The sequence below is a fragment of the Cygnus olor genome, chromosome 5 (genome assembly GCF_009769625.2).
Source record: "Cygnus olor isolate bCygOlo1 chromosome 5, bCygOlo1.pri.v2, whole genome shotgun sequence".
NCBI classification, from domain to species: domain Eukaryota; kingdom Metazoa; phylum Chordata; class Aves; order Anseriformes; family Anatidae; genus Cygnus; species Cygnus olor.
In genome coordinates, this window is record NC_049173.1 from 56,160,089 (window position 1) to 56,180,636 (window position 20,548).

General features: G+C 36.0%; 1 protein-coding gene across 5 annotated transcripts in view; it reads left to right on the plus strand.

Annotated features, from left to right (window-relative positions):
• The window catches only part of GAS2 (growth arrest specific 2), a 93,287-nt gene that overhangs the window by 40,668 nt on the left and 32,071 nt on the right, over positions 1–20,548 (plus strand). For all 5 annotated transcript variants that reach the window (XM_040558381.1, XM_040558379.1, XM_040558382.1 and 2 more), the window contains exons 5-7: positions 5,033–5,096; positions 9,621–9,765; positions 13,709–13,816. In XM_040558381.1, coding sequence (XP_040414315.1) covers positions 5,033–5,096; positions 9,621–9,765; positions 13,709–13,816 — 317 coding nt within the window. The remainder of the gene's footprint in view (positions 1–5,032; positions 5,097–9,620; positions 9,766–13,708; positions 13,817–20,548) is intronic.

A 20,548-nucleotide genomic window follows, 5' to 3' on the forward strand; every position in this document is an offset into this window, starting at 1 on the left:
TTTTTTTGATTCAGCTGGCTGAGATATAAAATATATAGCTATATATATGTGCGTATATATTATATATGAAAAAAAAAAAAGAACACCACCCTGACTCTGCTAAAAATGGCTTTTAAAATGTTAGGAGCCAAGGCTTTGTTCCTGTATCATGGATGTACATTCTGCAAATTTTAATTAAAAATAAGTAATCATATCTCATGTTTCTTATTCTGAACACTCTTAGTTTAAGTGTGCTCAGCAGCCATGTGCTGTCCATGTGTAGGGTGCATGCTGTCATCTCACAGCCCCAGGGGTGACCAGCACTTCAAAGCAGTGGCTGTTCCTCCTCTGCTCTCTGGCTTCCCCTGCTAGGGTCTGGGCACTGGGGAAGGGAGAGGTGGGAGATGTAGAAATGTGGTGAAAAGCAGGTAGGAAGGAAATGAAACATAAGGAAAGAGAAAAAGGAGTGAGTGAATGGAAGAGGAGAGCCTGTAATAGGAGACATGGGCAGCAAAAAAATGGGGGCAGTGTGGAGAAAGAAGATAGAACTAGAGAGTGGCAGGGATAGAGGTTTGTTAGGAGCTGAAAAGAAAGCATTGTTGAGCAAAAAAATGGCTGGCAATAGCTGGAAAAGATGCAGGCAATGACAACAGATAAGGATTTGAAATAAATGAGATGGAAAGCAAAAGGCCTTGTAATTGTCAGGACATCTAAAATAAGGTGGACTTAATGCACTATTGGTAAATCTTCACACTGCTTTCTTGTCAAGCAAATAACAGGAAGATTCTCTGGCAAGGCAGCTATTTCCCTTCTTCTGCAGTAGATCTATGTAGCATGTATGGCCTCTACATTTACATTTCCTATTTGCAGGCATACAAAATGTATGGCATACAAAATGGCATACAAAAATTGTGTTGATGCAAAGTGAAGTACTTAAGCTATAATTAAGGCTGGCTCTACCACTTTAATTATTTTAACTGTTTGATATATCTATCAACTCTTCATGTGGTCATGGTCTATCTTTTCCCTACAAGAGCTGTGCTCCCTTTGGAATGGACCTTGCTCCTGCCATGTATTGCTAGTGATTGGTTCAGGAAGTGAAGGAAACTGTTACTAGTAGGTCTTCTCCTCACATGCCTCACTTGTTGCAAAAATCTGAAGATGTTGATGTTTGGAGAATAATATAAGATGTTGAAAGACAGCTTTTGGATGTTGCTACTGAATAGCATTTGACAAGTGACTATGGCAGCGGTATGAACCATACCAGACCTTGTAATGGGATCACTGTGATGTGTTGACTTTGCTTTCATAAAAAATGTAATGCTAGGAAACATGAAAGTACCCTGTAGATCAGGCAGTATGTCTCTTTAAATAACACTTAAATTAGTGTGCATTTTTATTTCTAATGCATGTACATTAATTCCGTGTATCAGATGGAGATAATTACACTTGCCTCACAGGAATGTTAGAGAGATCTCCACAGTTGTTTTTTTCTTCAGTTCTTCACACCATACAGTAGCACTGGTGTGGAAATGAGTCATGCTGTAGACTTCAAATGATGTGCAGTGAATGATGTATGTGACTATACCTAGAATGCAGATGGTTTCAAAACATCATTTTCAGCTTTCAGTGCTTACCATGTCTAACTGCATATAAATTGCTTCAGTTTCAAAAAAAAAAAAAAAAAAAAAACACAAAAAAAAAAACAACAAAAAAACCCATAGTAAATGTATGTTTGCCATGTAAAATATCTGGGATTGAGTAACTGGTCATGCTCAAAAGTAGATGTGGTGCCCATTTCCAAAAAGCAAATACTAATGTAGGTTCAAGTAATTCAGAAAAAGATGGATGCCTTTCCCACAGGATATATAACAGAAAACCATATGCACAGTTGTTGCATTTCGACCTGTGCTTGTAACTAATCACCTCGGAAAGAATTGCCTGTTGTCCACAAATGATATTGGCAATATATATGTCTGTACGAATATATGTTAAGAAAACTGTGTACATGTGAGTATACAGTTGTCCATGAACTGCAGTACAATTAGTGTAAGAACTTAATATGAATTACAAGGAATCTTACAGATTTTATTGTTAGTGCCATACTGATTCCAAATGATACAAAAAGTGAATTCCATGCTGTGTAGTGTCTATGAAATAGTTTTTGCCACCTCTTCTATCAGATGTCTCAGACTGCTTTAAAAATATCAACGAATTTGCAACTTCCATATGTAAAACTAAAACAGCAAGAGAAAGAAATGTTGCTTGTTGCATTCTGTAGATGGAAAAAAAATGTAAAGGTAGCTTTTTCCACATAAAGCTGAGGAGACAGCCTTTAGAAAGTGACTTTAAATATCAAGTTTTCAGTTACTGTGGAATAGCTCAAGACGTGAGTTATACTCAAGATGAGTATACTCAGAAATTGAGACACTTGGAAGTGCTACTTGTTCCAAAAGGCAGTCGTCTTGTTTGCTTTGTCAAAGTTACTGAACATCACGACCAGGATAGGTATAGAAATGCAGTCTTTCATATCTGTGGCATTCGCTCTAACTCCTGAACATTCACTAGTGAGGTGGTAGCCCATTATACAGCTGTGCTTTTGGAAAATACCAAAAATTTTGTTTTGAGAATCTTAAATTATTTCCAGTGTGTATTGCAGTATACAAAGAAACACTTGTTTGTCTCTCAAGTACTCAAATACATATGCTGGTATAGTCCTCAGGAATGCTAACATTGCCTTGTGAGAAGCACTGTGTCACCCTGTTCTTATCGCGTGACCAGATGTTTGTTTTTATGCTTGGTTATTGCCTGCACAGCTTTTCATCCTCTAACAATGATTTCACTGTTTCACATTGCTCAGTGTGAAATGCATGAAATGTGTCTAGACTATTTTGAGTCAGATTTGTGAAAGAACTTTGGGTTTCGTTTAGGTAGAAGAGCTTTAAGCATTGACATAAAAATATTATACTTTTCTTATTCAAGTCTTTGTTGAGTAATATCTATGAATCCTTTTGGAAGTAATATTACTTGAGGCTCTCTTTTCCTTCTCCCTTCCAAAAGTTATTCAGATGTGTATATGTGTGAATTGCAATTCAGAAACTCCCTTTGACTATTCCAAAAATGGTTTATTCTACTCGTAGTCTGAGATGTCTTAGTTCTTTAAAATCAAGTTTTATTTTGGAGTAGTCCTAACTGCTTTTAGAATGAAAGCAGCAGAATATCTTTTGAGAGCCATGAATATAACACTTGAAAAATATTGATTGCTAGTGAAGGTTAAATATTTCATAAAATTACTGTGTTGTGGCAAGGAAGAATATTGAGAATAGCTGGATGTCCAAGTCTGCGTCTTTTATATTCTTAATAACAGATGTCTGAAGGATAAAAATACTTTTCCTAGTATATTGCCATTTTAGTTTTCATGCTCTGCAGTTTTACTTCTGGAAATATATTTGGATGAGATTAGAGGGGAAGAATGCATACATCTTGAATTGCTACATATACGCTAGTAAAAGACTTAAGGGCGAGCATTCAACTCACGTAATTTACCACAGATTTATTCAAGTCAGTGGAGCGAGAAGTTGAAGTTGCAGAAACTGAAGATTGGCCCCAGTAGGCATTAGTTATTTAGAGGTGCTTAACTCTGGATTCCAAGTCCGGGTCTCATGCATACGTTATAGGACAAAGCAACGACTTTGAGTTTTAACTAGACATTGAAGTATGTTTTTCAGGTGTATGTGTGTGTGTGTACATATATATATATATTATTTTTTTCCTCATGCATTTCAGTTAGGTGAGTCATTAGACAACCAAAACATTTATACCACAGATGTCTCAGCTTGAACTCATTGAAAACACATAAACTTTGTTGCCCTTTTCTTTTTTTTTTTTCTTCTGATTGGTACAAATATTCACTCAATTATTTTTTTGGTGTCAGTTCAATTGGAAGTATAAGGTACATATCTTTCAGTTAGCATGGGAATTTCTAAAAGCTCAAGTTTATCCAAAATGTGAGGGTTATGCTGCAAGAGGTACTACTGGAGAAATGATGACAATGTACTCATAATTCTCATGGTTCATCTGTTTTTTTCTGTTTTTTTTTTTTTTTTTTTTTTTTTGTTTATTTTGTTTTGTTTTTCTTCTCTTTTCTTGTATTTCTTTGAGGATTTTGTGGGAGTTGATTCCCCAAGGAGTCATGGGCTTTCCTTATATCCTGATTTTGTTTTTTGTTTATATATTTTACTGGACTTCTCAGCAAAACAACCTATCTGAGGTTTAAAAAAAAAAAAAAAGAGAGAGAGAATCTTCTCAGATAATGGTGATATTTCTGAATGAGAAGTACATAGATTCATAGTGTGTTACAGCTTCTTCTGAAGCTTAAAAATTGCAGGTCATGAGGAATTCAAGCATAAAAACTTGCATATTTGCATGTGTGTGTGTATATATATATTACAGGAAGCAAGTTTTTGGTTCGGTTTTCTTATGATGAGCTTAATTCCTAAATTACTCACATTTTTATTTCCTTTGAGAAGAAATGTATGAGAAATTCAGGACCAAACTTACAGTGAGATATATTAATGAAGTCTTGTAGTTTTTCTGATTTAAGTTGGCTAAGAAAAACAGTGATGTAAAGGATATGAATTCTTTTAGTTTATAGGGTTAAAGAAAACAACAAACAAACAAACTTCATTTAAATGTTGCTCATTTATTTTTGATCTTCTTCTAATCTTAGTGTTCTGCCAGAGCTCTTTATTATTTTTAGGATTTTACAAACTGATTGTAGGTTACCAAATAATTTTCCAATGATTTAGAATTTTATGTTCAAAAGAATTAAACGATAACTAAATGGGAACTTCCTAAATCATCTGCACTCTGAGAAACAGTCCTTGATCCCATCCTTTTTGTTCCAGTAAGTAAAATTCCAGTTAGCTAAAGAAAAAAGCAAGTTTTATCTGCATTGAGAGTTATAGATGTTGATGATTCAGTTCTGTTCATCACAAAGATCTCTAAAATAGCTCTTATTTATATGTTTTCCATCTTCATTTTTCTTTTCCAGTTCTCCACAAGCAGCCAAGAGAAGTGTGCCTTTGTTTGCTGGAACTTGGAAGGATTGCAGCAAGGTAGGTGGAAATATTTAAAGAATGAAGAAATATTTACATTCTTGACAGCACTGACTATTGAGAGACTTACTAAATCAGCACATCCCAAGCTAACTTTTATGCTCATTAGGTTCAAGGAAAACCTGATGTCACTCAGGAATATCTTTTAGGCAGTTATAAACACATACAATAAAATATCTATACCTTCACCTCAGTGAGTGTATTTCTTGGCTGTCCTTATATTAGGAGGGGAAACGGTTGAGAATTATTTCTAAATAAAACTTTGATCTGTTTCTTTTTCTAATACTCATGTCTGTCTATAAACAATTGAGATTTCATTAGCTTTGCTGATAATAAATCAGTCTTCAAATATCTTAAATCTGATCTAAACGACACTGACTCTTACCTCATTTATTTAAATAAACTTAGCTCTGATTCTCACCAACAGAATCAAGACAAGAATTGAATTAACAGTCTGCGTTCCATCTCTGTCAGATGCTCCTAGTCAGGCGGGACCCTCAGTACCCTTTAGCATTATTTTTGCCTGCAAGACACCAGTGACTTTTTCTAGACAATCAAAATGACGGTAATTAGAATGCAATTTTTCTGTTTTTGCAGATGCAGAAATAACCAGAGCAGTGCATAAGATTTTCAACAAAATATCTGAACAGCAGTAGTGCTGCCCAGTCATACATGTAACGGCAGTTATACAAAGCCCTGTCTATTGCAGTGGATTGCCTTATTTAAATAGTTTCATTAATTTCAGTAAAATGCCTTTTTTTGTGTGTGTTTACAATCAGTATGAAGGAGGCCTCCACTTATTCCTAGTAAAAGAACTAGTATTTTCATGGCAAAATTTTATTATAGGCATTCGTATTTTATGAATGCAACTCACTTGGGAAGCTGCTTAACTCAACTTGTCTCTTGGTGAAGTTTCAAAAAAGCCTTTGTTGCCAGTGGAAGTTGGCATAGCGATGGTGGTAAGAAAACAACCTGACTTCTACATGGCAGGAATTATTATACATCATTATTATGTTTTACAGATTATATTTATGTTACTGTATTCACTTTTTATTTACAGCTTAGAGGTCAAATAACATATGTCTCTATACTTGTTTCTGCTCCAATATTTCTTCCTTGAAAGCAAGTAAAAATATTTATAATCTCTTAAGTTTATGAAGGGCACAAAAACTCTTCAAGGGGAACATAATTGATGGTTGATAGGTTGATATAAATGAGAAGTACTTATTTGATGGCAATTTTGATTGATCTGTGGTAAACTAAAACTATTATTGAAAAAGAAAATGGACAGTTCCCTCCACTAAGCATAGGAAAGAAAACGTTGTGCTGCTTTAAATGGGAATGAGGCCAGTTGTATGCTTGCTTTGTAAAGCAAACTAGGTCTTTTAACAGCCTTTTGGGGTCTCCTTTCCCGAAGAGTTATCACAGGGATTTTTGAAAAGGTGCCTCTGTGTGCTTCTACAGAATGAGAAGAATGAGACACTGAATAACTTTTTACTTTCCTCTTCTTTCTCTGTTCTAAAAGCACAAAGATATGTTCAAAGCGGCCTATTCGTCACAAGGAGTCAGCTTTGAGAACACTAATGTCCAGCTAGATTACCGTTAGTCTTCAGGGTCTTCTTGGGTTTGATGCACAAATGAAAGAGAATGGGCATCATTCAAGGTAGAGACAGAATTGAGCTCTGTTTTGCTCAACTTGAAGTCATTCAACAGGTTCTCTGTGGATGAGGGTAGACGGTTGCTAATTTACCTATGCTTTAACAGCATTTTAACAACTTTAACAACACATCTCTCGTTGTGTCCTTTTAACCAAATTAGAGAGAGATGAACTAGATGGATGGACTACATGGCAAGTGGAAAACTGTAGTGACTGCTTAGCTCAGAGTGTCAGCCCCACTGGTTACTAATGGCATTTATCAGTGATTTATACTGGTGACACAATTGCTTGAACGTTTTCATTAATGGTCTAGATGGTGTGATGGAAGGCAGCCTCAGCACATTAATAGATGAACAGGATATTGTGGGAACAAGTCCGCACACTGGAGAGCAAAGTTGTCCAGAGGGACCTTGACATGTTGAAAAAATAGAATGACAGAAAAATTCTGGAGTTGGGAAAAAAAAAAAAAAAGGCAAGTGCAAAAGCATGCACCAGGAGTAGAATGCTTATGTACAGGTTAGGAACAGACCATCTCAGCAGCAGCAATGCAAGAAACGGCCTGAGAGTCTGCCAAGAAGTGGCCCGGAGTCATCAGGATACCCGTGTGGCAATGAAGATGACAAATGTGTGTTGGGCTGCATTAGTAAGAGCAAAACAAGCAGCTTGAGCGAAGTGCTTGTTAGTTGGAACAGGTTCTATGTGAGGAAAGGCTGATGGACGTGGATTTCTTCAGACCGTAGAAGAAGACTTGGTGGATGCAGTTGCTGTCTTGTACTACCCAATGGGGGTGCAATGGAGGTGTCTAGTAAAGCCAACTCCTTTAGGGCTATGCTCTGAAATGATGAGAGGCAGCAAGAGAAATTCTGACTGGAAATGCAGCAAAAGGAATGAAGTTCTTACGTAACTATTAAACTCTGGGGGCTAGACAACCCCCATAGATCTCTTGAAATTACTGTTGAGCAATTTTAAGATTTCTGGTATTGTATTCAATTTTTCCTTGGTAAAAATGGGAAGTGGACCTCTAAGAAGTCTGTTGGAGATCATGTTACAGTCCAACGCTGCTTCATTTGTCGTTATGAGAAAGCAGGCTAGAAAAGAGCAGAAAAGGAAATTCTCAGCATACCTTCCAGAACAGAGTTTGCACCTCTACTGCATGACAGAGCCCTCTCAGAAAGATGTGTTTTTACCATTTCAGCTTCCCAGCAGGTTGATCCATTCAGTATCAATACAGGTTGATTCCACGTGTGGAAAAAAAAAAAGCATGTATTTTTGTTTTTTTGTTTGTTTGTTTGTTTTTCAACTCAGCACCAGAGGAATTTAGAACACAACAAGCACGGGGAACTTTAAAAGTCTGTTACAATGATAAAAAATTGGAGATCATGGAAAGCAGCAGAAGTTAAGAAGCAGCATTGCTTAGAAGAGTGGAAGAGTTTTATTTGATGAGTAAGGTTGCATGCAGGTGTAGGCTTAGGGCCCAGCGGGAATTTAATGATTTACAGCCTGTCGGCATCTGCAGACAGACAGGAAGTAAATGGATTGTATATAAGTGCTTGCTTCAATGTTGGCTGACTTTTCATTAGGCAGACTGCACCAGTTATAAGCCAATACAAGCACAGATTTGGTTCTTAGATTTCTTTATATTAATTTACTAGGCAGTAGTGTGATTAAATTAAAATTTATTTAAAAAAAAAAAAGAGACAGTATATGTGTTTATGCCCTTTCTCTGTATGCATTTAACATTATTGTGGAGTATTTAGATTACATGGTAATAATGTGTTTGTTTCCACTCAATATTTCAGTGTCCAGATCTTTACCTAGATAAGTCAGCATAGTTCTGCATCTGGTCTACGGACTTCTCTACAGAAGAAAATATGGTTTCATTTATGCAAGTAGTTTGCTTGCTATGAGAAATCTACATGGCATGATAACTTTATCAAGTTGAAGCCCTACTCCAAAAAAGGAAATCTTTTTTTTTTTTCCTTGTTTTTCTTGTTGTTCTTCAGTGTTGGCACAGAAAAAAGCAGAGGGGAATTATCAGTGATTAGGAAAATAGGATGGGCCTTTGGACTCCTGACATCTGTCCAAGTTCTGTTGCTTGCTGTGAGATACTGACTTAATCATTTGCCATAAAACTTTCAAAAGCAGGCATTGTTTTAAAGAGCTTTGCTCTCCAAGTTCTGTGCTTGAGATGCTCCATGCCAAAGCTGCTTGTATTTGTTTTGGTTGGAGCTGCAAGTATTTTGCCACTGTAAGCAGAGGTCTGAAGATTGGCTGTGAAAAATAGGTTAAAAGAAAAGCACTAGCTGATTCTGAAAAATACTGGCTGTGTGTCCATTTATATGCCTGTAAATTCGGTGCAACACTAGAACCCAGGATAATCTTTAATTCCTTTTCAGCTGTAGTTCTATGAAAAATACTAACAGAAAATCAAAGATGTCAAGTGATTTGAAGAAGAAAAAAAAAAAACAAAACAAAACACAGACCCTTCCCTCCTCCCCCCCCAAGCAACAGCAACAAAAACTGCTAATGTGCTGAACTTGAACCAGTCCTACACAGTAGAGCAATTTTTAAGGCCTACTGTCATTCATAAATTACTCAGTCACTACCATACGTTATCAGACAGAGAAGCTGAAGAACTACACTGGCTGTACATTTAATTAACTGAAAGATATAGCTTAATTTCATTCTTTGTGTTGATTTGGAATGATGGCATCAATGATTGATATATTTTGTACTTGTTTACTAAAGTATGTAGCAATCTATTATTGCACAGTAGTGCGATATAGGAAGTATAAATACTCTCCACCATTTTGTTGTGAAACATTAAATACATAAGGACAAGTAATTTGTTTGTGTGTTTCTAAAAGGTTTGGGGTGGAGCCTCCTGGATTAATAAAGTTGGAAAAAGAGATCGAACAAGAGGAAACGCTTTCAGCCCCCCTCCCATCTCCTTCACCCTCACCAACAAAGTCTCCAGGGAAAAAGAGCACAGGGAAGCTGTTGGATGATGCTGTAAGTTGTGGGGAAAAGCTTCCCATCTGGTCCATTCTTGTATGCACTTACTTGCAAAACACACAGAAGCTTCATTTTTACATCTCACTGTACTTTAGAGATCTGCAGACTGATAGAGTTAATTTATTTTTGACCGCAATTATTTCTGCCAGAAGTTTGGAAAAAATGTAGCATTGTGTAGGAGATATGCAGTTTAGCCTAGCTTAGTGTTTAAGGCCAAGTTCCCTTCTTATTACTCTGTGTTTTTCTGTTCACTTCTTATTCATCAACTCCCACTTGATGTTTTGTCTGAGAAAGGACTGAGTCAGGACTATGAGATTTGGCCCATACTGACTTGTACAGACAGTTAACAAACGCTTTGAAGTTATCTCAGCCTAATTTTTATTCTGCTGTTCTGCATGTTTCTCACATGGTGGTGGTGGGGGAAGATCTTTTCTTCATTGTTAGAAAGCATCTTGCTTTGAATTTTATTAAACTCTGCATTATACTGTAGTGTTCATATCTCTGTTGCAGTCTCTAGAGGGGTTCATTTGAAACTACTGGAATCAGATGAAAAGGACACATTTTGAGAGCAGGAAGAGGTTAAACTTGAAAAGTACAAATATATTCTATAAAAAGAAGCTGTTACTATAGTAACTGTTATATTACAAGGTAGATGTGCCACCTGGGAGTTAAAAAGCACTTCTTGAAAAATCCATGTGCCACTTTTTTGTTAGAAGGAGCAGATGGAATATAATGTTTATTCATTTTATTGAAATACTTTGTACTATTTAGTGCAAATAATTAAACTTTTTTTTTTTGTATTTCTTCCACAACTTTGCAAAAGAACTCATGTATATTTCAACAGAATTGAGAAAGAACAATTATGCGTAGGAGTGTGGTGACTGCATATCTTGTAGGAACAGAAGAGAGAGTATGAAGGTTGTCTCCAACCACCTCCTTTAATTTAGAAAGCAGTAGGGATAGAAACATAATGGAATTCATCCAGCTAGATTCTTGACCCTCACTGCCCCAGACACTTGCACCATAAAATAGCAGCAGTGCTTGTAGAGTCCAGACACAAAATAAAATAGGATATAATTCTTCCCTCTGCTTCCTTATTTGATTTCCAAATTCCACTCAATAATACTGCTGTATCCTTTGGGATTGTAAGGTAATGGAAGCCTCAATAGTAGGATCAGCAACGAAGGTCTCATTATCCGCTGTTTTACACTGGTATAAATCTGTTGGCTTTCATTCTTCACAGCTCTAATAGGGCTCTATTTTGCTTACACAGCTCAAAACAGCCTTGAACCTGTTAGGTCCAACTATGCTGTATTTTTGCTTGCATAGATTATCCCTGGTAGATGTAGTAATTAAGGCATATTTCACCTTACCCATTTTCAGATGGAAATTTCAAGACCATCCTCAGAGGTGATAACTGTGATAGGATATTATGTCAGGAATCCCTGATTATCAAGCAGCATTTAGAGGGCCGTTGTCAAAAGGATAGGGATAGTGTTTAGAGGATGCTACTACATTTCAAGAGATATAGGAATGCACCTTTTGCACCCTCAGAAACCTACCCTGGATTTAAGTCATCGGATCCTTGCTTCACTGATATTATTCCTATCGCAGCTGACCATCTAAATAATTTGATTCTCTAGAAAATGGAGGCTAACACTCAGCATTTGTTCATAAGAATCACTGGAATAACTGGTCTTAAAATAATGCAGTGATTGTACATTGAAACTGAGGACAAAACATCTAATAGTTAAGGAACACTTTTTGTGTCAAATACACAGAATCCCTTTCCTAAGTGAAATTTTTAAATGCAATATTTTTCACAAAAATATAATGCCCTATTTTTAAAGGCAAACAAACAAACAAAAAAGTACGTAGTAAAACTATTCTGCAAGGTAATGAAGTTATTGAGATAACAAGACTGAAGAACTTCAGACATAATTAGATGGCCTTCATGTTGGTAATGAGGGCTGGTTTCAAAAGCATTTTTGTTCACCGGTCCAGTATAGAAAGAATAATTTTGGTTAATGTTTAATTTCTTTCCAGTTTGTTTAACATTCTATGACTTTCTTTTAAAAGCGTATTTGAAAAACTTTGGTTTTACTTCACAAGTATTTTTTTAATTTATTCAAGATAACCAAAATACCTCTTATATTGCCATAGTTTTACCCGTTTTTTTTTTTCTTAAAAAAGTTTAAGATGTTCATTTCTTAGCTGTTCTGAGCAGATTATTTCCCAGTCTTCAGACTGCTTTTACAAGGCCTTGATAGACAATCTGGATTTCAAAACGTCTTTGTAGTATTATTTGACGTGGAGAAAACCTCTAGGAAGTTCCTTCAGCATTTTGCATTGTTTGACACCCACATACTAGGTCAGCTTCCATCAAAGAAAACTGCAGTGTATGAAAATGATGTTCCTGTGTACAATTGGAATGCCAAATAAGTTTCTCAACCGCATCTCTTTTAGCATTGATGGCTGTGCTACTTTTAGATCATTGAAGAGCGCAAAATAAACTTTCACTAAATATTAATGTTTCTGGTAGCATATGCAGGGCCACATTTTCACAAGAGGCTGAAGTCAAGCAGATGTAGCTGACAAAAAGCAGGAAGGTTGTTTTCATCTGTCTTTTCTCAGCTCTTATTGCTGGGGCTATGTAGTCATGTTTGACATTGACGAAGTAGAGCAGCCTTGAGGCCCCTTAAAATTACCCTTGATTGCAATAATGCCCTAACTTGGCGATCATCAAAGGGTAGTTAGCAATATTGAAGAGCATCTTGGCATGACTATGTCAGAATATTCTCTGCTCACCTTTAATTAAGGTACAAGTGCACTATTTGAAAGTGCAAAGTGGAAGTATCGGATAACTTTTATCCAGAAGCCAAAATGCTTCTGTATTTATTGTATTTATTTAGAAGGCAAAATGCATTATTATGACACCCTTGTTTTGTCTGTCAACTGTACTAGTACTTTGACAGTTGAGCTGATTCACCATAAAATACTGAGTATGTATCTACAAAATTTTGATGCTAAACTCAAATTGTCGAAGTGTTTGTAGACTTCAATTAAACACTACAAATTTTATGTTGAACTATGACACTTGTCTCTATTTTTACCCCTTCACAGCTGTAAAATCCTCCTTGACATTGGAAGCACCACAGTCTGGGATTATGGAAATAATTTTAAAAATCAACATTCAAGATCTGTTTTAATATATAAGGCTTATAAGGAACCGTGCATGCATGTGTATATATAATGTTAACATTTTATTTAATTGATTTCACATAGCTTATATTTCAAGGCTAACGTGCGACTGATTCCTGATTCTTGAGTCTGGCTAAATTTGGTGCAGCTCCTGAAAGACATACACGCGCAATCTAAATGTGCACATGAATCTATGCAGCGCTTTCTATAGCCATCCTAAGGCTGAGTGTATTCAGAAGTTACTCTAGATCTTTTTGGTCAGTGAGTGATCTGAAAAGACAGGGAAGCATTCACAGATATTTTTCCTCAGTTTCCAAAGAAGTAAGCAACCCTTTTCAGGTTCTGAATCTTTTAAACAATATTACAGTGGCATTCACATCAGTGCAAGAAGGGCCTAATCCTGAATTCTCATTCAGGATTTTTTCATTCATAATTCATGTGAAATTCTCAATAACTTCAATAGAATTTAGATCTGAGTGAAGGGTTTACAATGCTCCCTTTAAAGAAGTGGTACGTGAAATAGTATTTCTCAAAAACAAATAAATAAAATCAAGACCAAACTATTAAAAAAAGAAAAAAAAAAGAAAAGGTGAAAAGGAAATGAAGAAAAATGAGGAAAATGCCAGCAATGAAGACTTAGATTAATGCTATCATGTCATGGTAAATGTCCTCTTGAATGTTTTGCCACAGATGCTATTTTAAACAGGTTTTGTTAATAACTTTTTTTTTTTTTTATCAGGTTAAACACATTTCTGAAGATCCACCTTGTAAATGCCCTAATAAATTCTGTGTGGAGCGCCTTTCACAAGGAAGATACAGAGTTGGAGAAAAGATCCTCTTCATTAGGGTAAAAGTTTTATTTCTTTTTTTATTTTATAGCAAGTTATAGTGTCTTCTTATGGGCTAAAGTTGCGCCAGGGGAGGTTTAGGTTGGATATTAGGAAGAACTTCTTTACTGAAAGGGTTGTTAGGCATTGGAATGGACTGCCCAGGGAAGTGGTTGAGTCGCCATCCCTGGAGGTCTTTAAAAGACGTTTAGATGTAGTCCTTAGTGATATGGTTTAGTGGAGGTCTTGTTAGTGTTAGGACAGAGGTTGGACTAGATGATCTTGGAGGTCTCTTCCAACCTAGACGATTCTGTGAAACAAGCAACTTCTACCTTCCCCTTTGGAAATATTTTCTTTTTAACCAACATCAACTCAGTTTTATGATGCTGAATAAAGAAATACAGTGGGTTAACTGACTCATGGAATTATTAGCATTTGGTAGGTCCTTCTAATTCTAGGTCATTGAATTTGCTCTGTCTTTGATCAATGGCAACCAGAAGTCTTACAGAGAAGATGACTTCCTCCCACTTCTGTCTGAAAGAACACCTACTTCATCATCACAGCCTTTCCCCCACTTTGTATTGACTGATAGTATTTGACGGGTCCAGAAAAGGATCAAAGACTTCATGATCCTTGAATTAACAAGTCACAACTAAGACATTGCTAAAGTAGGGGGAGCAAAACATTAATGTCCATATTACTTCATGTGATGAGCAGGTATTTCCAAACCCAGTGTTGTATTTCAGACTTCATATGTAGTATATTAACTCCAATCCCAGAATGTAATTGTAAATGTAAATATTTCCTAGCATTAATGTTTGGCTGAATTTAGCACAAATATGTTAGTCAAACTTAATTTTGATCCTCTTTATCTTCTGTATGCATGCTCACGCTAATAATGTGAAAATACTCATCATATGATTTTGTGATAGTGAGGAAAGAATCCGATTCATATTATGCTTCTTTCCATTTTTCTGTTCACACGTGCTGTCCTTGGTAAAGACTGGTTCAAATGATACCTCTTGCTGTCAAAGAACTGTTATCCCTATTTTGCTAAAGACGTGAAACTACAACCTGATAAAACTGAGGATTTAGTACTTCTGAGAACAAAAGTCAGAAAGACTCTTTCCCATCTGTAGAAGTCAAGTTCCCAATTCAACAAAACACCAGAGTGCTTGCTATGTCATAAACGTATGCTTAATTTACATTGAAGTCAAAATTAGATAAGGGTTTAGGTTGTCCCATGTGTATAAAGTTGAGAACATGTTTAAATACTGTGCTGAAAATGGAAACTCCCATTTAATTCAGTAATAGCTAAGAATGAAGAAGAAATACAGGATTTGTCACAGGTAGTTTGAGATTTAACATGCTAGCATAAAGGATTAATAGCTTTTCTGTTTCATAGCCACTGAGACTTCTTTTTAATTCTGCAGTATTTTAGGGTACTGGCTTTACATGACTTTGAAGAAGGTAGTTTCATTAACAAACTAATCTGTAATCTGGAAGAGTTTAACACCTCTGTTTTCTCCCTTTCAATTTTCATTTCAAATAACAATATCAAAGTATTTTAAATGTTCTAGTTTTGATAAACTCATTTTTTTTTCTGCCAGAATGGTGAGCGTCAAATTCCCTTTCGCTGGCTTCTTCATTGTGTAATCTAGTCCAACTCAGATTTTGTTCCAAGTTTGCAAACAAAACACGCTTTTCATATCACGCTACCACATTCCAAAGTAGAATTGTGCCAAAAAATAACAGTAATATAGATTAGACATTGAAATACAGTATTAAAGATCATTCCTATAACATTGATATCAGTGGAAACTTGCCAGGAAGTTCAGTGGGAACAAGCTTATATTAGTAGATTTTGAAAGTCATTTGTCCTGGGTTTTGGTTAGTTTGGATCTCTCTTTGGAACGCTCCACTGGATCGCAGTAAGTTTTGACTCTTCATTCTATGTATTTTTATTGTGTACATGAGTAGATTTATTAGTATCTCTTTGGAATCCTTTGGACATTTCCTTATGAGAAAACACGTTAGAGATGCATAGCTGACTTCTAATTTTGTTGATATTTGGCACCTTGTTCTGGTGCTGCTGAGATAGTTCCTCCTACCTCCTACATTCTGTGTTCTGTATAGAGTGTGACACAACCAGATAGACGCCACTTGTTTATAATCCAGTGTTACAGTTGAACTGAGACAGTTTTTCCTAACTTCTGTAGATCATTCTGTACCAACTGATGAACACGATCACTTCTGAATGGTGCAGCTAGTCAGCTTCAGGCAGAACTGCAGTGTTCTTTATAACCAATATGATTTTGACGGAGCAGGTTTCTATAGAGGCTTATTCTAGTGCTGGATTGTTCAGAGTTTCTGTGATCTGACAGTGCTGGAGAGCCCAGAGAAAAGTCAAGCGCTCTTTCTTTCATGGAGACTTTCAACCTGTGGTTTTCATTCCAGGCTTTTGTAGTATGGAAGTACCTTTTTCTAGTATGGTTGATCACCAAGCACATTTTAAGCAACTGCCATATCTGCAGCCACAGTAAGTTCGTGGTTTCCTTGGTTTTAGCAGCTGAAATCCAAGTAATATGCTTTACTGGTATGAAGACTTGAGTCTCACTGTTGTAGTTACCTTGATCATCTTATTGCAGGTGCCTAAAATTACAGAAAGAATTTCTTAAATGACTATCTGCCCAACCTTGTCCTAAATCCTGCTTTTCATCAATTGTTTCAACTACTAGTGTAAAATTTGCTCAAGTTGTAATTGTTCTCAAAAATAAGATGCTAAGTATCTATGTTGCAAAGGTCCATTTTCCCTTTTATGGGACACTTCTGTACCTTGTAACTATGTTCTTGTATTCATTGCTGTTGATGCCCATCTCTTTGGAAATGGTATCTAAGCTTCACAATCAATTATTTGTCTGTTCAATCTTTGATCCTACCATTATGCCATGAAGTGGTTTGGGGTACAAGTCTTAATCTTACAAAGTAGTATTGAATTAATAAGCCTGTTTGTAAAAATAAAGAATAACAAGACATGAAAACTTCAATTGCACAAAGGCATGTTTTTTAACTTGGAAAACTGAGTCACAGATTTTCAACTGTTTATTTCTTGCAGAAGGCAGCAAAGGAGTTATTTACATGAATACATAATTTTATATTAAGAAATATCAGTCAGGTCATAAAAAAAGGTTATTTTTTAACTATGACTTTCAGTGGCAAGTATTTCAAGCTATCTTGTGGTATAAGGATAAGGATGTATGATTTCTGCAAACTAGCAAGCTTCTCTCACAAAGATGTATACTGTTGATCCACACCCATAATAAAATTGAAAACATTGGGTTCTGCAGAATGAAAAACTGTTTCTCTGCAACTGGAGTCAGATTAGGTGGTATAATGGGTCCTCACTTTCAAGTCTGTCATGTTCCCTGACTTGTGATTGCTCTTTTACTTTTTGACCTTGTTCTTTTAATCATTAGTATCAGTTCTTTGCTTGTGATACTAATGAAACATTTAATTTGATACTAGTTCTATCTGAATCTAAATCCCAGTAAATGAAAGGCATTATTTTCCTGCTATAGCACCGATGTAGAAGCTTTCTTCTGGGACTCACTATCAATACGTGTGAATGCATATAAGATCACCAGTGGCTGCAAACAGCATGGCAGTGTTCTGCCCCTCTATTGCCCATTTTTAGTGAGAAAAACGCACTCCTGTAAGCACACTTGACTCCAAAACATCCAGGTAGAGATGATACACCACTTAAGTATGGAAAAATGGAAAGCAGATGGATTATACAGTTGTCAAGACTCAGTCACCTTCTGCTTTTCCAGACCAAATAAGTAATTCATATTCATAGCTCTAACTGTGCTTTTTGGGTTTGGGTATTTCTTCAGCACTTGGCTCTTTTGTCTTGCTTATTTGAAGGATTATAATAGATTTTCTGCTTTGCCAAGGCCCTCTCACTTCTAATCTTCACAACAGTTTATCTTTCTAGCACAGTAATTCCTTCCCTAGAGCTTTATCCATATCAGATAACTTTCAGTGGTGTTTAAGATGTCAAAAGCATTGGCGGATCAGGACTTCATCAGGATCACTGGACTTCAAGGACAGTGACAGTCATTCACCTCTTCTTTGAGCTTTGAATCCGAGTCCTCTACTGCTATTAGACAAACATACTAATTGTCAGCTCAAGGTTAACTGCTTGAGATGCTGTGAAAGTCACGTCTGAAATCCAGCCCTAATTTATACCCAGGTGTAAGTTGTTTTGTTTGTTTGTGTTTTGTTTTTTATTGTTTTTCTGTTTTGTTTGGAGATGTTCTCGCAGTGGATGGGTGGACTTTTTTTTTTTTTGTTAAACCATGTGCCAGTTCCTATGCCACAGCTTGAGCCTCCCTGAGTATTTGTTGTGTTTCATCCTTATTCTTGCAAGTGAACACTGAATTCTTTCAACCTTCTCAGTTGTTAATTAGTAATTAGTTACCAAATAATTATATAAGAAAATTCTCAATACTTTCAATAAAGCTGGGTAACTGAGCTAGATAAATATGTGAAGTGTTATAGATCTCATTGTTTCAGTTTTTTTTTCCTCCCTAGAATGCTGAGTATATAAAAATAGAGCAAATTACATAAATCCTCTCCTATTTTCCTTCCCTTTTTGGGAAGATGTTCTGCTGACTCAACTGTCCTTTTATATAAAAGGTACTGGATCACCATCTGCATATCTGAGTGCACAGATAGACTGCTAATCAACTCAGCCATGAGTTTACAGACAAAAATTACTTTGCAACATGAAAAACTCTTTATAATTCTTTGTTAAGAATTACAGGTTGGGATCCATAGGTTTATATTGAAAGCAATAGGGGGAAGTATTTCCTTTTTGTTCAGTTATTTACTTCTTGTGCTTCTTCTTCATAGATTAATCTTTTTGTAAGATTCCATTTTGAACTTTACAGCTGTTAATACATTTTACATTAATGATGAGACAGCAGTTAGTGTTCACAGCTGGAAGCTAGTAATCCTGATGTATTGGAACTGGAGATGCAGCTATTTGTAGCGTTACTCTTTAACGAGGTTAGCACCGAGTTTTCTATGCTCTTGTATAAACCTTTTGCCTTCCCTTGCTGAAGTAAAAGGGATCTTGTATTACTGTAATGTGAACACTATTTAATGCAGTCAATGCAAGCACATCTATCTTTTATAAGACTATGCTGCAATGATTTACAAGCTGAGTGAGAGTTAATATTCTTCACTATAGCTTTAGACAAGTAGTAGACTGCTAATTAAAAAATTAACTGAATCTTTAAGGTATCTATTGTGTACAGTATGCTTTTACAGCATATTGTAACGTAACTTATGCTACCATTTAGAGAAATGAAAATAAGTGAGGCTTATGTGGTGTCAGTAAACCAAAGTTTCTGCACAGTTCATTAGAAATTCTCATTGAACATGTAGGATTCAGACATAAAAGTGCATTTTTTATCTCTTGCAGTATTCTTTAGCTTTAGGGTAATGTTCTTAAGGAACTTGAAGCTTTCATGGGGATTTCCACCTAGCCTTTATATATTGAGTAGGGATGATGGTTTTAAATCAAATTGTACTGGCCATGGTTTAACAAAAATGCTACGTAGGCTTTTAAATATTTAATACAACATGGTTTGGCCTTTCCATTCCTGAAATAACATGAAAATTTTAAATTGTATTTTAAAAGGCCTTTTATTTCTTTCACTTTGCTATTCTCTTATCAGCGTGAAATGAATGTTTTTTCCTCCTGTTGCATCCAGTATCACTTTGCGTGCAGCTTAAATTATTCATTTAATGGCAAAGTTTTACTCACACAGGAAATGCTATTGATTACAAAAGCTTATTGCATTGCAATCAATTTCTTCTGATTTAAGTAAAAACTTTTCCCCCTTGAGGATAGTCAAGCCAGGAAACAAGTTGACCAAAGGAGTTGTGCAGTCACCATCTGTGGTGTTTTCTATAAGCCAACTAGTTAAAGCCCTAAGCTACCTGATCTGACCTTATAGCTGACCCTGCTTTAAGCAGAGGGTTAGACTAGGTGACTTCCTGAGCTCCTGTCCAATCTGAATTGTTCTATCTCTTATCAGATAGGACTAGAGCCACGTCAGAATTTTAAATCAAGATCATGGGAACAGACTCAGGTATCCAGGGTATAAATGCTAATAATTCTACTGGAAAAAATAGAGTTCACATATTTTACTGCAAATGTAGGTAAAGCCTGTCTTGCTTGCTAAAAACGGTTTGTATTTACTGTGTTTTATAAATGCCAAATCCTTATGAAATTTATAATTTTAGTTTAAAGTTAAGTTCTGTCACACCTCAGTGGCAACATGCAAGATACATGTCAAGTAGTTTTTACCATATGGGCAGCAGTATTTTGTCCCCTGTGTTCAATGGATTTGTCCTCTATGCTGCTTCTAATTCTGACCAATAGAAAAGTAGAAAATGATATTTGTCCAAATGCTCTTCACCACAGTGAAATATAAAATGTTGTATTTTAATGAGAATATGGTTTGTATACCAATTAGTTTTTCGACCAGTGTTCCATCTGGATGTATTATTTTTTTTGCTTTGGCAGAAGTTGTGAGATGTCCACTAAAGAGACTATGATGACCATGGGGCTATGCTGAGTGTCGGTTTTCTTTTTTTTTTTCTTCTTTTTTTTTTTTTACCTCCCCCTCTTCAAAAGTGAATATTGTTTTTAGAATCTGAGTGCTGTATTCACGTCACCT